The sequence below is a fragment of the Tachysurus fulvidraco genome, chromosome 19 (genome assembly GCF_022655615.1).
Source record: "Tachysurus fulvidraco isolate hzauxx_2018 chromosome 19, HZAU_PFXX_2.0, whole genome shotgun sequence".
NCBI classification, from domain to species: Eukaryota; Metazoa; Chordata; class Actinopteri; order Siluriformes; family Bagridae; genus Tachysurus; species Tachysurus fulvidraco.
Window position 1 is genome coordinate 6,122,630 of NC_062536.1, and position 21,512 is coordinate 6,144,141.

Here is a 21,512-nt window from a genome sequence, read left to right on the forward strand (position 1 = left end):
ACTACATTGAAAAAGCAAAGGATAAAGACATCATGTCAAAACCGACCAGACAAAACCATATCAACTGAGAAAACACACTGCTGTGCAACTCTATACAGTGTATTTACATTTTACCTTAAGGTTGCACCAAATGAACTTTTTCTTCGTTCTGATGTTCATGACCCAAAGCTCGTGATCTTTATCTGCATGTTTATATGCATTTCTCTGCTGCCACATGCTCGGCTAGCTTGGTTAGCAACTACATGAATTTTCAGTTGTACAGGTGTTCCTAATAAAGTGGACAGTACATCCACATGTTTTTCTAAGCAAACAGTTTATATGGCAAAGTAGATACTATTGTGTGTGTGCAAGCGGTCAGATATGATGCTCGGACAAATGACGAGACTTTTGCAATGCATTGTGAGTGTTCATTCATTCATCCTTAGTAACTGACTGTTCCAGGGATGTGGTGGTTCAAATTAGGCAACTAGTTACAGAAACAGAACTGAAGTAAGAAAGCATTGTTGGCTGGGAGGTGTGGGGCAGGAGGTGTGTTTTAGTGATGAGCCCGTTTGCCTTGCACCGGAGGCTGGGGGTTTGATACCCTCTTTGTTACAGTGACTTACATTGTATCTCATTTAATACAACTAAGGGTTGGTGGACCTGGGATTCAAACTCACAACCTTCCGATAGTTGTCCAACACCTTAGGCCATGTTCACACTGCAAGTCTTAATGCTCAATTCGGATATTTTGCTCAGATATGATTTTTTTTTTTGTTTGGCTGTTCACATTACCTTTTAAAATGTGGCCTATATCAGATACCAGTGTGAACCGTTTGCTGTTTCGAACTGACCCACAAAAAGTTGCCGAGGTTATGGAGGAAGCTTTTCTTTCCAAATGTTTGTGTAATGGCAGCCGTATCATTAATGAGCGGGTGCAGAGGACGAGAAGAATGAAGAGAATGAGAGCAAAATGATCTATTTTGGCCTTTTGAGGGGTTAGGACTACGTTTGTGTCACGTTTTCGCCGGCGCATAATTGAGACGAATGTCGATGTAGATTGACGTAAAAGTCGCATCAAATCCGCCTCGGGTGTTCACAATGCGGCCACATCGGAAAAAATCCGATTTGCGTCTGATTCAGGACCACATATGGAAGTGGTCTAAATCTGATTTGAAAAAAAATCAGATCCGGGCCAGATTTGAGTGTTCACACTACTCCTGAAGAAGCCTGACCTGGTCACTTGACCCCAAAAAAAAATCAGATCTGGGCCACTTTTACCTGCAGTGTGAACGTGGCCTTAGTCACTAAACTACCACATCCCCCAACACATATGAGCTTATAGACAAATTTACATTTGGCATCTTTATCCAAAGCTAAGTAGTTGAGGCCTTGCTAAAGGATACAATAGTGTCAGTTCAGTGGTCCTGTGATTCAAACCCACAACCTTCCGATAGGTAATAAAACTCATTAACCCCTGCGCTTCCACTTCCACATGTTCTCCCTCTGCATCAGGTGTTTCCACCTGATACTCCATTTACTTTCTACCAAAGACATGACCTGTAGGCTAATCGGTATCTCTAATTTACCTGTAGTGTATGAATGGCTGTGAATGGGTGTGTGAGATAGACTGGCATCCTGTCCTAGATGTGGTCCGAGCCCCCTGGGACAGACTCCAGGCTCCTAGTGACACTGTGTAGGATAAGTGCTACAAAATATTGATGGCTTGACAATCATAACTGCATCAATGTAACTCGAGCGATGTGGCTGTGTTTTATGGGACTGTTACAGCCCAAATCCAGAACTTTCACAGGTCTGAAGTGTGTGACGGATATCTTTCACTATTACGACATTAAACTAAAACATAAAAAATGCTAGGGCCTATAAATTATTTCCCCCTAAGAGGACGCCTTCTGTACTGTAATATTAAGTGGCAGTTCTGAGATTAAATGCTGGGGTAGAACTAGTGTTGTTTAGTGCTTTCACAATGTTACTGTAGATAAATCTTCATTCTTGACATTGAGTTCTTTTCCAGGACTGGATTTTATTATCTTTATATCTGGCTCCATCTGGTGCAGAGTGCTAGATATGTTGGACTCAAATACAGACCTTGTCAAGTTGGACTATTGCCCCACCCTGCTGTCAAAGGGATTCACTGCAGCTAGTGCTGCTCACAAGCATCAATACTCCAGCACAACTCAGTACTGATACAGCCACTACATCTTACTCGCAGAAATTTGCACTGAATCTAGTAATATATCTACTTTATATTAAAGTTTATCTTAAACTATGTAAAAACAGCAAGTGACAGAGTATAAAGATGAACTCTTTACCCCAAAAGCAAAAAAAATCGAATGAATAATAATAATAATAATGATAATAATAATGATAATAATAATGATAATTATTATTATCATTATTATTATCATTATTATTATCAATAATGATAATAATAATGATAATAATAATGATAATAATAATGATAATAATAATAATAATAATCATATTATTAATGATAATTTTTTGCTTGTATAATAATGATTATAATAATAATAATGATAATAATAATTATTATTATCATTATTATTATTATTATTATTCATTCGATTAACACCTCTTGGGAAGATTATTCGTTATATTCTGTAGCAGTGAAATTATTACTCATTAATATCATAAATATCATTATTTGAAGTGCGTCAGTGAGTTTCTGTCAGTCTGAAACATTACAATAAAATATAATGATAAGAATAGTGTCGTCACTCTGGTACTAAAAGGTTTATGCTGCGTCTTTAGACATTAAGAACTGATCTTAGATGTTTTTGACTGTTGGCAAGTAAAAATACCAAATATCGAACATTACACTTCTACTCACTTAACATATTTCTAGACATTTTCAGTCATTACAAATTAAACTTAAAATGTCCTTTTCCTTCTATCAGATAATTTGCTTACATTTTTTTTAAAGTCTTAACAGTTCTGATTACAAGCATGACATTAGCAATAAAAATGACGCTTCATAATGATATATTTCCTTATTTTTCTTCTACAAAGAAACAGAACAGCGAATTACTCTCAAGATATCTTGATTAGCAAGTCACTACTAATAAATGATAACAGGAAGCTACACAGCATGGAGGAGTGTCGCATTCGCCTTTCAGCAGCTTGTGTTTTTTGTGTTGTTATGCTAATCCAAAACTCTGTTTTTTCTTTTTTCTTTCTTTCTTTTTTATTTTTTTAAAGTAAATCTCTGCTTCAATCCAAACTGCTGCAAACAGCATGGCTCATTAACAGACGGAACATTAGCAGCGGGTTGTAAATCTCTACTGAGGCTAATGGTCTGTTAGGAGCTGCCTAAAATAAAATGTTTTCTTCCTAACAATTACTTTGAGAATAAAGTTCGATTCATTCTGTGACTTTATTTAGTTATTTGTTTGTTTGTTTGTTTGTTTATTTCTGTACACAAGTCTGCTGTTTCTCTATAGAACCATACAGGTGTCGAGTAAAGAACAAGTCATATTTCAGTAAATCAAAGCTTTTAAATCCTATTCAGAGTGCTTTAAATTTCTTTCTCGTTCCTTCTTTCCAATGCGATAAAATATATGAATCATTTTCCAGAGGAAGTGCAAATCTGAGCTGGATTATATCATAACTGTGCTGAAATATCTCTTACCAGTCTGTGTGTGCGTCGTCGATGACTAACAGCACTTTGGGCTTGCGGACTACAGGCTTGGCCGGAGCGGTGCCAGCCGCTGCTGCAGCTGCTGTGTCCGCATGAGCAGCAGCTTTGGCCTGCACAGCACTGGCAATCTGAGCTGTCTTCACCACGCTGGAGAAAGAGCTGAGAAACGTGCCTGTGGAGGCGGGTTGAGGAGGCGGACATGGTGCTGCTGCTGCTGCAGGTGCTGCTGCCGCCGCAGGAGGCTGCTGACGCCTCTCCGTGGCCGGGGAAGCCGGGGAGCTGGTAGAGCTGCTGGAACCGCTAGAGCCAGGGGGCCTCTGCAAGTCCATCATGTAGCCATTGGGCAGGTTGGCTACAAAGCTGCTGTCAGACAGACGCCGGCGCAAGTAGTTCATGGTGGTGCTGTTGATCGGCAATAAAGAGAATGGGCTGGGAGAAAAAATAAAACAAACGTAAGCTCTAACAGTAGAATATATCTCTTTATGAAATGAATCAAATTTCACTTAAAAATAAATTTCCGAATGTCTTTTACTACCTCTGATTAAAACCAAAAGGTTACAGAAGCTATTTGTGGTGTCCGATTTACAGAAGCCGTGGTTACCTACACCAACCAAACCACATCCTACACACTACAGCACTCAATAGGATAGGATTGCCAAAGCAGCAATGACACACCACTGATATACTAACCCACTTTAATATGACAGAATCTGACTTGGAAGCCTACAGGGAGTCCATCTGAGACCAGGCGGATGTAATTACCTGTAGCCAGTATATCTTGTCCACTCAGTATTATTAAAATCAAACCGTTATTGTTTTTATTGATTAAGCCCCAATCTATAGAGAAACACCAAGCACACACTTGGCTTTTCACACATGAACTAGTTCCCTGCATGATAAACGTAAACGCCGATAAACGCAATCCTGCCTTTATGCTGCTTGTTGTTTCACACGGTTCCTACTTTACACTGGATTAACAATTAATCCTGGCTCGTAATCTGACGTTCCTTACTCCTAAACAATCTTCTTTTGCATATTTGCACCGTCAACAACCCTGATTGGATAAATACAGCATGTGTCTGCTCAAAGTTGTGAAGAAAGTACAGGTCTGCTGTACAGTACTCGAGAAGGTATCGTTCTCTTTCACAGCATTTTTTTTGTCTTAGTAATTTAGTTATGTATTCGACCAGGCGTTCAGTGACCGGTAATTGTTTAAATGTCAGTAATTTCCCCCTTGCTACGGCACACACGTCCACGATGTTCAGTGTTGCTACATCTTGGTTTTCACCTGATTATGAGACACAGATGCATCGATTCTAATTGTCTTTCTGTTGCTAAGCATCTAGTGGTAACATTCTAACACCACATCTTTTCACACTGTACACGTTTATCACAGCAAAGTTTCATAACCCCGGGAAAAAGCAGCGCTAACCCTGCTACTAAATACTAGTAGTAATAGTAGTGCAGTGCGAAAAGTTCCTTAAACCTTGTTTAACTTTTTACGGCAGCACAGTGGACTTTGTTTGGTTTATTATAGTATGAGTGAGAACCCTCCCACTCCTCTGATTGGCTACTGACTTTACCTGTCACCTCATTATTCTTTCTTTCCTAAATTTGACACCCGATTATTCACGACATATCTGATATATGACGTTTGGTCTATACGTGTACAAAAAAAAGGCCATTAAATTCCACCTGAAACTTAAAAGACATTGTAGCCCCATCACTTTGTCACCATTAAACATAAATCTCAGAATACTGCGGCTGAGAATCTGCACTTTAAGGCAGCGAAGTTAAGACGGCACGTACATTAAAAACTTCAGTAAAGACAGCAGTTACATAAGCAGTCATTTAGGAGAAAGAACTGCATGGATCATTAGATTTACATCTTTTAGACAGAATGAGGAGCTGCAGCAGAAACACTGAGGTTCCTGAAATCCTGTTTTCAGTGAGTCTTTACAAAACACAGAGCAGAGAGAGGAAAAAAAACGGCTCTGTTCTGCTCTGGTTAGATAAAACACGAGGTGAATAGAGTGTTATGGTGCCGTGAATAAGGCTGAAGAAGAAAGAAAGAAAGAACTGGGGAGCTGCAGGGAACTGGAGGTGAAAGATAAAGATTTGACAGGAAGACATGAGACAAGGTGCTAAGTGATGCAGTGCTGGTTTGTATAATGGCTGATGAAAAGCGAGGCTTTATGTTTAGTCTGAGTGGCACTTTCATTTCATGTCATGTCACCGACGAAGCCAAATGGACTCGTATACGATAGAGTTGAACATTTCCTCAGTAGCGGTGTATAACAACAGCGTTTTTAACCGACTTACAAGAATAAAACTGAAAATATTTTTTCGAAAATAATCTGGTAGCCTTTTGTTTAAACAGCTAGGCCTTAAGTTGTACTTTAAACATACTGTAGATAACTCTTATGAAAGATATACAGATTTCTGACAGTCGACCTTGCTGTGACTTTGAGCCTGTTTGGATCAAATATAAAATGTAAACATTTCACCTTCTGGTTACAGTAACTCACTTCAATTCAATTCATTCATTCATTTTCTACCGTTTATCCGAACTTCTCGGGTCACGGGGAGCCTGTGCCTACAGTATCTCAGGCGTCATCGGGCATCAATGGACGGAGTGCCAACCCATCACAGGGCACACACACACTCTCATTTACTCACACAATCACACACTACGAACAATTTTCCAGAGATGCCAATCAACCTACCATGCATGTCTTTGGACCGGGGGAGGAAACCGGAGTACCCGGAGGAAACCCCCGAGGCACGGGGAGAACATGCAAACTCCACACATACAAGGCGGAGGCAGGAATCAAACCCCGACCCTGAAGGTGTGAGGTAAATGTGCTAACCACTAAGCCACGGTGCCCCCCCCCCCAACTCACTTCAATTCAATTCAGTTCAATTCCGTTTTATTTTTTATAGAGCTCTTAACAATACATATTGCCACAAAGCAGCTTTAAAGAAATATCCAAATTCTGGAAATACGTTTTAAGCTTGTTTATATATTTTTATATGATTGCGTGAGTGAATGAGAGTGTGTGTGTGCCCTGCGATGGGTTGGCACTCCGTCCAGGGTGTATCCTGCCTCGATGCCCGATGACGCCTGAGATAGGCACAGGCTCCCCGTGACCCGAGGTAGTTCAGATAATCATTCATATCATTCATATCAGATCAAACTCCTACACATAGGGAGATTCAACCACTTCTTAATATGTTGTGGGAGCTTATGAGAATCCTTGATGGATGGATAAACAAATGGATAAACCAATGAAAAAATCTTATAAAGCCAGAACATGGGCCTGAACATGAACATCATCTGTAGGACAAACAGAAATAAACCTAATGAAGAAAAATCTCCAAAGTCAGTTCCATCACAATCCTACAGACCTTCAACTACTCCTACCTGAAATACGGTGCTAAATCTTACATGAATGAATGGATGGATGGACAACCTGAGAAGATACAGTAATACCAAAAGAGATTTAACCTCGCTGTTTAGTAAACCACTCCTACACTGAATACACTACACCTCCTCTCACCTCTCAAGGCGAGGATAAGAGGAAAAAATAGATACAGCATGCTGTGTTTGTGATCGCGTACACAACCAGAGTGGAAAGATGATACAGTACAATCCTGCTCTCTGTCTTCCCCACTGTTGAATCACTTTATACTGGGAATTAAACTGATTTATCACAGAAAATGTCTGCAGTCGCATAACACTATGGACAAAACAATTCTGACAAAAAATATCCCATCATCACATAAGGTTTAATAAGTACTGTCTTAAAATATGCCGTGAAGTAAATAAGCAGATACACGACTTCAAATGTGGTTCATTTTTACAGAAGAACCAAGTGAACGTTCCTGTCTGTAATGCATGGCTCTCAGGCAATAGTGACCTATTTTAAATATTTGAATTAAACAAAACATATTAAATTATACAATGTAGTGCTGGTGGTTAGTAGCCTTATTTTTCTGAGATTTAATTTATGATAAATTCATTATTTTATAAAATGTCATAAAGCCGAGGCCCCCCGGCACCATCTCGGGGCCCTCAGTTTGTGAACCACTGGCCTATTTGTGTCCAACAAGTTGTGAATTTGTTGTAACATTAAAACAAGAGATCATGACTTACTCTGTGCTCAAAGTGATGCTCTGTGGGTGAACGAGGATGATGCTCAATAATTCCAGGATTTGCTTTTTTTTTCATTGGTTGTTGCGTTGAATCTTACCCAGATACAATAGTGCTATTTTCTGATTGGCTGATAAGTGTCAGGCTCAGTGGTTAAGGTGTTGGGCTACTGATCGGAAGGTCATGGGTTCGAACCCCAGGTCCACAAAGCTGCCACTGCTGGGCCCCTGAGCAAGGCCCTTAACCCTCAGTTGTAAGTCACTCTGGATAAGGGTGTCTGCTAAATGCCATAAATGTAAATGATGTAAATGTAAGAGCTCCAGGGGAGACGCGCTTGATTCCTGCCTGGTTCCATAGACACAGCGGTGTGGACTGATACATTTTGGGCGCTGTGGCATATTATATACAGTATATGATAAATAGTAAGTTTTTCTGCGTGAGAAATACAATGTGTGGCGGGAGAGCGCGAGAAAAGACCGGAATGAGTGACTGTCACACTCAATGCGTCACACTTGACAGCCCTGGTGATGTGAGATCCTCAGCAGAACATTTCGGACTCCTGCAATCAACAACAACAACATCCTTGTGTACCCTGAACATACAATACATCCGTCATACACTGTACGTACTGTATTTATAAATTTTCAAAGCGTATCTCATTCTTCTCCTCCTCACATTCTGCTTAAGCTATAGAAAAATGAGCCTTGGTTTGAGTAGCGTAAAAGAGAGGCACAAAAGCATGCCTGACAGCTACAATGAGCACTCCCAAAGCACAGTATGAGGTGCCAAAGCGATACCAACAATTAGGAAGGAGAAAGAAGAAGGAGAATCTCAGTCTCTCATGCTGCCATTTGTGAAAGGGGGTTATTAAAACAGTCATCAGCTGAGTTAAAGCTAGTGTAAAGATAACCAGGCTTTGCGCAGGATTACTTGGCAGCTTCCTTTGCTCTTTAGTGAGCGCAGAGAAAAGAGCACTAACATGCTGAGTAAGAGTCGTGGATAGGTGTCAGGCTTACGCTCTGCCACTGCTGGTCATTACAGAGCGAGAGAAGAATAACACCACATTTAAAGGGTATCTACAGTATGTAACACATGCACAAGAATCTATGAAAGTCTTACATCAGGCTGTTATCTGATGCATCGCTCAATTTTTAACGCAGATAAAGTAGCTATCAGATACTCTGTTACTGCACTGTAAAAAAAAAAGCACTATGTGGTCAGTAAGATTTGAGAAACGTATTATATATTATGATTTCTTTATACTAAACTTGTTTTTTAATTTAAACAAGCCTGTATTGACTGGACTGAATGATGTAGAGTGAGTGTAACTCAACACACTTTGAGTAAGTTGCGTATTGTACACATTGTGCTTCGTTAAAGTGCTGAAAATGATTAGATTAACAATTTATTTTGAGGAGAATTTATAAAAAGCATTTATCTGGTTCATAAATAAAAAGCTGTATTAGATTCAATTCCACGTTGGAATTCCATGTCCTTAAGTACAAAATGGACACAGTGGTGGACACAAAATGGTGGATCCTTTCGGTATTTATTGTTGATCCTGTGGGCAGTGCCCTTGAGCAAGTCACCAAACCCCCCAACTGCTCCCCGGGCGCAGCAGCATAAATGGCTGCCCACTGCTCCGGGTGTGTGTTCACGGTGTGTGTGCACTTTGGATGGGTTAAATACAGAGAACAAATTCTGAGTATGGGTCACCGGACTTAGCCGTATGTCACGTCACTTTCACTTTCTGATTCCTGCCATTTGGCACCCGTTGTCAATCACCTCAGAACGGTGCTAGATAGTCATTACTATAAAAACACCCTGTTTAAGTTCATGCTACAACAGCTGGAGGATAATCTCACCAAGCATCTATGGTTGATTGCATATCTGTCTGGGCTGGCACAAGAAATGAACAGTTGGCGTCACCATACAGTAACCAAATTTCTCTGTCAGCAGGCTACACACACTTGGCTGATGATCGCCTTCCAGTCCACAGCTAGAGAACTGGCTCATTCTTGGCTTGTTCTAAGCCACAAACACACAAAAACTCTCTCCACAAGCCAGCCAACATTTTACTCCTCTTCCCGTTTGCATATCCTCCATGGTTTAAATCATTTCTGTGACACAAAAATGTTAACAAAAACAAGGTGGTTTCAGTATAATACATGTTGTGCCAACATCTTCTGGTCAGGGTTCTATTGGGTCTGGAGGCTGTCCATGGAACACAGTACATGATTTACGATTCTTTTTCTGAATGGGATGCTACTCTAACAAAGGGCAAAAATTCACCACTGAACCGTGGGATCAACTTACAGCCATGATTGAAGTGTTAAATGCAGTAACACCTGGGACACCTAGTCTAGGAGAATATGGCTTGAGCTGTATGGAAATGCTACATTACAGATTACACAGACACACTATAAGCTGCCACCACTGACGAGCCACTTTACAGTCTGAGCTTAATGAATCGAATTGTACTGCAATTGGAATCTCGATAAAACGCTTTTCTCAAAAAAACGGCTCCACATTTGAAAAATAAAAATGAAAGAAGGAATTCATTTCATCCAGGGAAAACGGGATGCACTTATTTCCAGGGATTTCAGAACAGCATAACAGATATTGCGTCACCGGGCAGGCGTGGCCTATTTCATAATCTAACCCTAACCCTAACCCTTAACCGTAGTTTTTGTTTGTGTATTTGTTTTCGAAAAGAGTTTATCTGTAAGATAATAAAGCATAATAGATATAAAATATAAAATCTACCTGTATGACTGTTTTGTCCTTCATTATCCATCGTAGGTATGCTGTTTTTTTTTTTTTTAAAGAGGGCATTTTTCCAAGACCTCCAGAAACACGCCCGCTTTACGTCGTGGTAACAAAACCCCTGGAATTTGGTGACTGCCCTGGGCAAACACCTGGTGGAAAAGCAGGTAGCATTTCTGACAGGTTTCTAGTTTGATCCTGAGACCCCAAGTCCGTTTGGGAATTTCGTATGTTCTCTTTGTCTTCAAACGGGTTTCCTCTCTACTATCCAAAGACACATGCAGGTAAATGGGATGAGTATGTTCAATGTGATATGCGCTGTAAAGAACTGGCATCCCATCTGGATTTAGTTCTCCTGTGTTCCTAGAATTGGCTCCAGATCCAATATGATCCTTACTATGATAAAATAGTTACTGTTAATGAATATGTGACTTAATTTGACAGTAAATGTTGTATTATGGCTGTATTACAGGTACTAATTAAGGCGGGTCTTTCTTTTGGCTTGCAGGTCTATTTTTTTTATTTCATTCACTGAAGCAAAGCATTTTGTGAATTGCAACACAGACGTTATGATGCTGCCTGATTACCTTTATAAAGGTTTTACATGCTCGGCTAAATGAGATGCAGATGCTGGACTCGTTTACTGTACATTAAGTTGAGTTTTGTAGCCACATGGCTACACTGTGTGAGTATTGCACAGTAATACAGACAATCACCCAGCCATCATTACAACCATCTCTTGTTGTTTTCTCCGGAAATAAAAGATAATTTTTTTTTCATTCTGGTACAGTGACCTGTTTATGACAAACGATAACAGAAAGATTCACTAATGTTTTATTTATTGCACTCAATCTGAGCAAATGATTGTCATATGCAATATTTCATGTGGAGATTCCACGGTAAGACGCCACATACCGATATGAGACGTAATCCTATTATTCTAAACAGTGAATTTATCACCTCTCCTTTTGCTAGCTTCTGCATAAGTACATTAATATCCAAGATACCTTTGAATAATTGAGCTATTTTTGCTGGGATGTGTAAGTGGAGTTCATAACTCCATTTTCTGGATTCGGTGCAACATGACCGAAGCGTTTCAGTGGTTTTTTCAGTGTAACCAACCTACACACAAGAGGACACAGTAATATGTATTATGCTGACATCAATGAGATAAGAACTGAAAAATTCAAGTAAAATAGGCAGGGATGACTTTTCCAGTGTTAACTCCACAGTGTGGTGATAAACATGTGCAGTGTGAACCGATGTGGTGTTAGAATGTTATGAATAGATACTTAGCAACAGAAACATAATCATAAAATGAACCAGGAAAACCAGGACGTACTGTATCAGGAAAACCAGGATGTACCAGGAAAACCAGGATGTACTGTATAAGGAAAACCAGGACGTACTGTATCAGGAAAACCAGGATGTATCAGGAAAACCAGGACGTATCAGGAAAACCAGGACGTATCAGGAAAGCCAGGATGTATCAGGAAAACCAGGATGTATCAGGAAAACCAGGATGTATCAGGGAAACCAGGACGTACTGTATCAGGAAAACCAGGACGTATCAGGAAAGCCAGGACATATCAGGAAAACCAGGACGTACCAGAAAAACCAGGATGTATCAGGAAAACCAGGACGTACCAGGAAATCCAGGATGTGGCTGAACAACACCAAACAAGATAGCATACGCTCGATATCATAAGCAAAACACTGAACACAAATTTTTGTTTGTTAATGAATTTTGTATTGAAGATCGTGTATAGATATGTTGTACTGCTACACAACATTAATACTCGGCGCAGTATAACGTGTCATACTGTAACATGATATCCGCAACAGAGCATGTAATCTGGAACTGTGTCTCAAAGTCTAGATAGTTCTTGAATAACTAACCATTTCCAGATTATGTTCTTTCTTGAATGTAAACATTTCAGGAAGTTGCATAACACTGTTGAAGCCTTTTAGAGTTTTTTTAAGCATTGTAGAGATTAGCTCCCGCTGACTGCTTCTCCGAAGTGTGTGTGTGTATGTGCTGAACAGAGTGAAAGTGTGAGCTTTCACACACAGTCATTCATCTGCATGCTTTCAAATGGAAGTCGTATTCTCAGAAAAGATTCTCAGACAGTGCCATAATATCAAGAGAATTAACAGGTACAGAACAGCGGCTTACACTTAAGAGGTAATGCTGCTTTAGTTAGAATTAAATGCTACAAGACAACACCACTGAACCAACGCCATTTTTACGACATATGAGTCTTATCCAGACATCTGAAGCATCACAATAAGCATTTGGACTCTAAGTCTTTCATCCAACACACACGTTACACAAATCAACCTTAATAATAAAATTATATGAGCGATGCACTGAACAAAAGGACATACACTGAACATAAATAACCACAAACGTCGAGCGATTTGGTCTTAAAGTGTGATCTGTGTGTGATCGACGAAAATAGTATAGAGCTGGAAAGCCTCAGAACAGGCAGCAACACAACTCCCCCACGCATATGACACTCTGTACAGTGTGTGTCCTGTCAGACTCATAGTAAACACATTTTGTTTGTGAACAATGCATCACTAACGTACTTGAATTGATATCAGTCACTACACGCATTGAGTCATTCCTTCCTTTCAGCTGCTGCTGACAAGCTTTGTGGTTATGAAACGAGAACTTTGTGAGCACCTGATCATCACATCCATATCTGTTTCTTCTACAAACTGCTGCTACAAAGCTGGAAGTACACAAAAGTGTAGGATTTGTGATCACAAACGCGCATAAAGGACACAAGTCTCAGGTTTAGTATCACACTGCAAAAGTTTCAACGTCTACATGACAGCTTTTTATTAACAGGGTGAAATACAGCTGCGTCAGACACTGTTCCAGCACGACAATGCCACTGTACACTAAGCCCCTGAGCTCCCTGAAGACATGGTGTGTTAATGTTGGAGTGGAAGAACTCGAGTGTCCTGCACAGAGCCCTGACTCTGACTCAACCCCACTGAACACCTTTGGGATGAACTGGAACACAGACTGAACCCCAGACCTCCTCACTCCTACACCATCAGTGTCTGATCTCACTAATGTTCTTGTAGCTGAATGATCACTAATCCCCACAGACACACTCCTACATCAGTGTCTGATCTCACTAATGCTCCTGTAGCTGAATGATCACTAATCCCCACAGATGCACTCCAACATCAGTGTCTGATCTCACTAACGCTCCTGTAGCTGAATGATCACTAATCCCCACAGACACACTCCAACATCAGTGTCTGATCTCACTAATGCTCCTGTAGCTGAATGAACACTAATCCCCACAGACAGTCCAACATCAGTGTCTGATCTCACTAATGTTCTTGTAGCTGAATGATCACTAATCCCCACAGACACACTCCTACATCAGTGTCTGATCTCACTAATGCTCCTGTAGCTGAATGATCACTAATCCCCACAGATGCACTCCAACATCAGTGTCTGATCTCACTAACGCTCCTGTAGCTGAATGATCACTAATCCCCACAGACACACTCCAACATCAGTGTCTGATCTCACTAATGCTCCTGTAGCTGAATGATCACTAATCCCCACAGACACACTCCAACATCAGTGTCTGATCTCACTAATGCTCCTGTAGCTGAATGAACACTAATCCCCACAGACAGTCCAACATCAGTGTCTGATCTCACTAATGCTCCTGTAGCTGAATGATCACTAATCCCCACAGAGACACTCCAACATCAGTGTCTGATCTCACTAATGCTCCTGTAGCTGAATGATCACTAATCCCCACAGACACACTCCAACATCGGTGTCTGATCTCACTAATGCTCCTGTAGCTGAATGATCACTAATCCCCACAGACACACTCCAACATCAGTGTCTGATCTCACTAATGCTCCTGTAGCTGAATGATCACTAATCCCCACAGACACACTCCTACATCAGTGTCTGATCTCACTAATGCTCCTGTAGCTGAATGATCACTAATCCCCACAGATGCACTCCAACATCAGTGTCTGATCTCACTAATGCTCCTGTAGCTGAATGATCACTAATCCCCACAGACACACTCCAACATCAGTGTCTGATCTCACTAATGCTCCTGTAGCTGAATGATCACTAATCCCCACAGACACACTCCAACATCAGTGTCTGATCTCACTAATGCTCCTGTAGCTGAATGATCACTAATCCCCACAGACACACTCCAACATCAGTGTCTGATCTCACTAATGCTCCTGTAGCTGAATGATCACTAATCCCCACAGACACACTCCTAGTAGAACCTAGTAGAAAGACTTCACCAATTAAAAAGACAGGGGGATAAATCTTGAGTGAGATGTTCATCAAGCACAGATGTGGTGTGTGTGTGTGTGTGTGTGTGTGTGTGCTAAAGGAATCTTTTGAGATTGTAAGCCACAATAATCTTTGATCCTAAAATACTGCACTTGCACTGTGTTTGCTGCAATATTATCAATAATATTAAATAAAATTATTTATTTCCATGATCCTTTGTACTGTATTAATTAGGTTTACTTAAAGTTACTGACTCACATTGAAGACCTAAAGACAAGGTCAAGGCTACATTTAATGATGCTACAGTAATGTCTCAGTTGAATGGAAAACACTTTAGTGTATTACAAAGTACTATACATGTACAAAGAAAAAATCAAACACATGAATCGTCTAAACCTTGAAGCATTTTTGGGATTTTTAACTGCATTTGTTTATTTTTAGCTCATAATTTCTGTGCTGCAGGATATGAAACACACTCATTGCAGTTTCCATTCATCAGATCCACATGTGTTATACTTATACTTATACTTATACTCCATACTTATTAGTCATAGTAAAAATGACTCCCCCTTGGGAAAGGACAAGCTTTCAGTGTGGTACAGATTTAGTGTTGCTACCTCACAGCTCCATGGATTTACATCGTCAGATTGTGTCTGTATTGCCTTCCTCTGGGTTTTGCCTCTCATGAAAAATTACAGTATGTATACAGTACGTGTGTGTGTGTGTGCGGTGTCTATTGTCCCATCCCATGAATATAAATGAATAAATTTTGTCATTTTAAGTTCATTAGAAAGTTTCCATTATTGTACTTTTATAACATTTAACGTTTCAATCAACCAAACGTTGAAACCTGACACACATTCCACCAGTGATTAGTTTTTCTGTACAGTATGAAATCAAAACACAACCGTATTTGATTTTTGTGTATCTTTACACAGCTAGTTCCTTCCCATAACAATCTGAATCAAATCATTATGGACCTTTATCATCACTTGGCTGAGAGAAACGTTTTTCAATTCATTTAATTAGCCTAAAAACTTCTTAGAAGCCAGTGAGCCTAAAATTGTTGCATCTGCTTCTTTTTTGGAGCTCGAGCATATGTTTAAAAAAGCATCTCAATCCTTTTTTTCTTTCTCTGCCTCCTGCAGGCAGCACAGTCATATGCTCCACCTCAGACAGTTGGCCAGGCTAGATGTAGCTCTGAGATGCTCCTTTCATTTTTCATGCATTTTGGAAACATCCTACTTCTTGTAAATGAATACTTCTTTGTTATACAGCCAGAAGCATGTGGACAACTGACTGTCAAAGCCATACAAGTGTGATTCTTCCACAAACTGTTGCCACAAAGTTGGAAGTACATGCGTTTGTTTATTTACTCCAGAAACTCCAGATTAGATTTCCTCAGTTTGGACCTAATGAACATGAACAAGATCCACAGAATGATAAACTTTATGGCTAAATGTTTGTAGTCACCAAACCGTCGCACCCATTTGTGCCTGTTGAACATCTCAAGAGCTCTACTCTTCTGTGAAGTCTTTCCACTAGATGTCATAGCGTGTCTGTGGGGATTAGTGTTCATTCAGCTACAGGAGCATTAGTGAGATCAGACATTGATGTAGGAGTGTGTCTGTGGGGATTAGTGTTCATTCAGCTACAGGAGCATTAGTGAGATCAGACATTGATGTAGGAGTGTGTCTGTGGGGATTAGTGATCATTCAGCTACAGGAACATTAGTGAGATCAGACACTGATGTTGGAGTGTGTCTGTGGGGATTAGTGATCATTCAGCTACAGGAGCATTAGTGAGATCAGACACTGATGTTGGAGTGTGTCTGTGGGGATTAGTGATCATTCAGCTACAGGAGCATTAGTGAGATCAGACACTGATGTTGGAGTGTGTCTGTGGGGATTAGTGATCATTCAGCTACAGGAGCATTAGTGAGATCAGACACTGATGTTGGAGTGTGTCTGTGGGGATTAGTGATCATTCAGCTACAGGAGCATTAGTGAGATCAGACACTGATGTTGGAGTGTGTCTGTGGGGATTAGTGATCATTCAGCTACAGGAGCATTAGTGAGATCAGGCACTGATGGTGTAAGAGTGAGGAGGTCTGGGGTTCAGTCGGTGTTCCAGTTCATCCCAAAGGTGTTCAGTGGGGTTGAGTCAGAGTCAGGGCTCTGTGCAGGACACTCCAGTTCTTCCACTCCAACATTAATACACCATGTCCTCATGGAGCTCAGGGGCATTGGGTACAGGGGCATCGTCATGCTGGAACAGAGTTTAGCCTCTTTGTTTGAATGAAGGGAACTCATTATACATACAAAGACATTCTATACAATTGTGTGCTCCAATATTCTATGGTTTCCTCCCGCCAATTGATCAATTGCACTAGGTTGATCAATTGCACCAGATGTGTGTGTGTGTGTGTGTGTGTGTGTGTGTGTGTGTGTGTGTGTGTGTGTGTGTGTGTGTGTGTGTGTGTGTGTGCATGTGTGTGTGCATGTGCGTATCATAGACTGGAGTGTATTCCCACTTCATGCTCTGTGTTCCTGGGACTGCCTCCAGATCCTGACCAGTTACTGCAGATGAATGAACAATAACACATACAGGTACATGGTAGTAAATCACATTACTGTCAGCTCTAATAATAATGCCAGTGACTCAGTGGTCAATATGCTATACCTCACTATTGATTTCAGTAAAATCTAAATAAGATCTATACTATAGATCTGCACACGGGCTGCAGTCTGCAGATTCTCATCCTCACCTCATTCAGCAGCCTGTGACACTTCTGTAATTTTGTAATCTATCAATCCAATGCAACGTCTTTTAACAAAGAAAAAATATAAACATATATACGGTTGAAATGAGAGTAAATAGTAAGTGATGATGGGCTTTTTTTTTTTTGGCCCAATACTAGAATAAAGGAGATGCAGAATCACATCTACAGTATGGCTGCGCGCGTGCGGAAACAAAATGATCAACAAGCACGCGCACAATAATTCCTCATCAGTGTATACACAATAAATGAATATCATGACTCTTGCATGAGAAGCCGGCAGTGCAGGGAGGGCGGGGAAATCCCTCCATTGATTATTTGCACACAGGAGTGACATCTGGAATCAGTGATGCTCATCATGCATCAAACAACACCGCATATTACGCAGAGAAAGAGAAATAAAAAAAAACATTGCATGCATTACATTGACATACTGCTCTGAATATTGTCTGCAAATGGCTCCTGGGAAAAACTGGGAGCGGTTTACATGCATTAAGATGCATCTTTTTCTCTTCATTTCTCCTGCATGCTGCGGAAACACGTCCATCTGGTTAAATACGCTATGATGCATTCATTAAAAAAAAAGCATTCATCATTTTAATATTTCAGTTTTGGGATTTTTTCAGTTTACCTTAATGCGTCCGGTCTGTTTTTTTGTCCCTTTTCCTTTTTTTTTTAGATAATTTTCTGGGATGAGGATCAGAATGAGGAGATTCCCTGCGCTCGCGCCACAGCACCTACTCGATTTCCCCGTGCCAAAGCTTCCTCAGTACAATACAGCTCCCCAGTGCATGCCGGGAACGAGAGCGCCTTGTGTCGCATCAACTCCGCTTTTGCTGAAGAGCGCTATATGGGACCGGTAGTGAAAGGCGTTGTCACGTGACGAGGCTCATTAATTGTTCATAAGCGTAGTCGCAGGAACGGCATGAATAGGAATAAATAGGCTGGGATACAGGTTTAATAGACGCACGTGCGTTCGGTGTTAATAATGCTTTAATAACCAAAATGCACAAGGATAATAATAATAATAATAATAATAACAACAATAATAACAACAATAATTATTATTATTGTTGTTATTATTGTTGTTATTATTATTATAACAATAATTTTAATACAAAATAATGGTAATAATATCAGAAATAACAATATTAATATGAATAATAATAATAATAATAAATGAGAAGAAGAATATTGCAATTATTATTATTACTAACAATACAAATGATTAATAATAATAATAATAATAATAATAATAATAATAATAATAATAATAATACATTTAGGTTTTGATCACAACATTTCTACATTACTAATATACTATACTTTAATTCGCATGCTTTAATTAATAATATTTTGTAAAAATACAAACTTTTATTGTCACATACACGATTATACACGGCACATACACATGTAGCGGTGGTGTGATACAGTGATGTGCGTGAGTATGGACATAAAGGAAACAGTATATAGACATATATAAATATTAAACTGCAGGCTGAGATCCTTCACTATCTTACTGGCCTTGGTCCAGCAAAGCTTGCTGTATAAAGACTCCAGGTCAGGGAGCTCGGCGAGAATGGTATGCTCAGTTGAATGGTATCACACCACCCTCAAGAGAGCTCGTCTGTTCTGTCTGGTGTTGTTCCCACGCCAGGCTGTGATGCTTCCTGTCAGGATGCTTTCAATAGTGCTGGTGTAGAAAGTCTTTAGCACCTAAGAGGGCAGTTTAATGTCCCTTAAACGTCTGAGATGGTAGAGATGCTATCAGGCCTTTTTCACCACAATGTTGGTGACAGGACCATGACAGATCCTCTCCTGCTTTGTGCTGAAGTCAACTATCAACACATTTGTCTTGCTGATGTTCAGGATGTTAACACAAATAACACAAAGTTCAGGTTTTCATTTCCTCTAGGTAGGCTCTCTCATTGTTGTTGGAGAGCAGGCCTGCTACAACTGTGTCATCAAGTTTGATGATGGTGGTGGAGTTATAAATGGCCATGCAGTTGTATGTGTACAGTGATCACAGCAGGGGGTTCAGAACACAACCCTGGGAGCCACCAGTGCTGAGAATGAGAGAGGATGAGACATGTTTGCCCACCCTTACTGTTTGTGGTCTGTTAGGAAGTTGGAGATCCATCAACAAATGGTTCAATTAAGTCTCAGGATCTCCAACTTAGAGGTGAGTATGGAGGGAATTATTGTGTTGAATTGTGGTGTTGAAATGTAGTCTACAATACGAATTTTAACATAATTCCTTTTCCTTATGTCCAAATAACTAAGGTCTGTGTGATGGAGGTGTGCAATGGCATCCTCAGTGGAACGGTATGGACAGTATGCAAACTGTCCTTGAACCAGGGTGTCAGGTTGTGAAGAAGCAATGAAGTCTCTGACCAGAAAGCTGGTAATAATGGGAATGGGGACAAGCTTTGTAAAATAGATAGGAGGAGACTAAATCTTAAACTTGAAAAATAGTGGGAAATCGGCTAGAGCATGCAAATTATGAAAAGGAGGCGCCCTTAGGAGCCTGAGCATAAATAGAGAGAGCCTGACTGAGACTTTTGAGCACTTGACTGCACCACGCCTGAAGGTTTTGGATCGTTTTGCTGACTGAATCTGCTGAATCTGCTGAGGACATTTTCTGAAAAGATTATCTTTGAAGATTTTCTGTTTGACTGCAATAAAGCTGGGACTTTGCTGATCTCCTCTAGGCTTGTAAAGTCTTTCAAAGATTTAGTCAAAGATTTTCTGCAGCTGGATGACCGGCTGGAATGGACCACGAACATGGACACTCTCCTGAATAAAGGACAGAGCCATCTATACTTCCTTAAAAAACTTGCATCCTTCAACATCTTAAAAAAACTGCTACACATCTACCAATCTGTTCATAATTTTATTCATAATGAATATTTAATTTTTTATTATGTTACTGTGTTTACTTTGAAATCCTATTTCTCTGTATGTTTGCAACTGGATGCTTGAATTTCCTCTGTGACCAATACAGTATCTATCTATCTATCTATCTATCTATCTATCTATCTATCTATCTATCTATCTATCTATCTATCTATCTATCTATCTATCTATCTATCTATCTATATCTATAAGATATTATTATTATTATTATTATTATTATTATTATTATTATTATTATTATTATTATTATTACTATAGAATACTTAGATGCTCCACCACCTAGAGATGTTCTGGGATTAATAGAGACGAAACATCAATGATGGGTGGCTCCCAGCTGACGACCCTGCATCTGCCTACCCAGCACCGGCGGAGGTGTGTCTGGCAGAAATGCCTTGCAGGTAGCCTTACCTGTGCATACATCTATTTTATTATTATTATTACTATGGAATTCAATGAGCTAGTTGCCTCATTTTAAGAACAGAAAAAGTGTATGAACATGTTTCAGATTACTGGCTCATTTTCAAGACTATTAAATGATACTGCCACAGCTTTCTCTGCTGACTTGAGGGAGATAATAGAGAGACCCACCCTTTGCCTGTAGTGAAAACACACTTACTGCATTATTAATAACCGCAGCCAACATTGCACAGCTGGATATCAATTATAGCAGGCCAATTTCCTGAGCATGGATTAAGTCTCGTGCTGGACGAATTTCAATGCCTAGAGCGGTTCAACTTTTTAAAATATCTTCCTAATTTTTTTTCATTTTTAATTAGTGATTTTGTGATTTATTCAAAACTAATTTGAATAAACTGAGTCATGGAACAGCTTCAGTATGAACCACATGCACATTTCTGGAGAAGATGCTCATGTCTGAGTTAAATAATAATAATAATTAAAATAAAAGCTAAATAATAGATTGTAATACAGCAAATCT

At 39.9% G+C, this 21,512-nt stretch overlaps 1 protein-coding gene across 2 annotated transcripts in view; it reads right to left on the bottom strand.

Moving 5' to 3' along the window:
* syn3 (synapsin III) overlaps window positions 1-18,521 on the bottom strand; it is an 89,918-nt gene extending 71,397 nt beyond the window's left edge. Inside the window, exons 1-2 of one of the 2 annotated variants that reach the window (XM_027153897.2) lie at window positions 18,291-18,521; window positions 3,650-4,087 (exon numbers count right to left, since the gene is read on the bottom strand). In XM_027153897.2, coding sequence (XP_027009698.1) covers window positions 3,650-4,053 — 404 coding nt within the window. In that variant the 5' untranslated portion in view covers window positions 4,054-4,087; window positions 18,291-18,521. The remainder of the gene's footprint in view (window positions 1-3,649; window positions 4,088-18,290) is intronic. The other variant, XM_027153896.2, reaches the window with a different exon arrangement.
* Window positions 18,522-21,512: the final 2,991 nt, after the last annotated feature.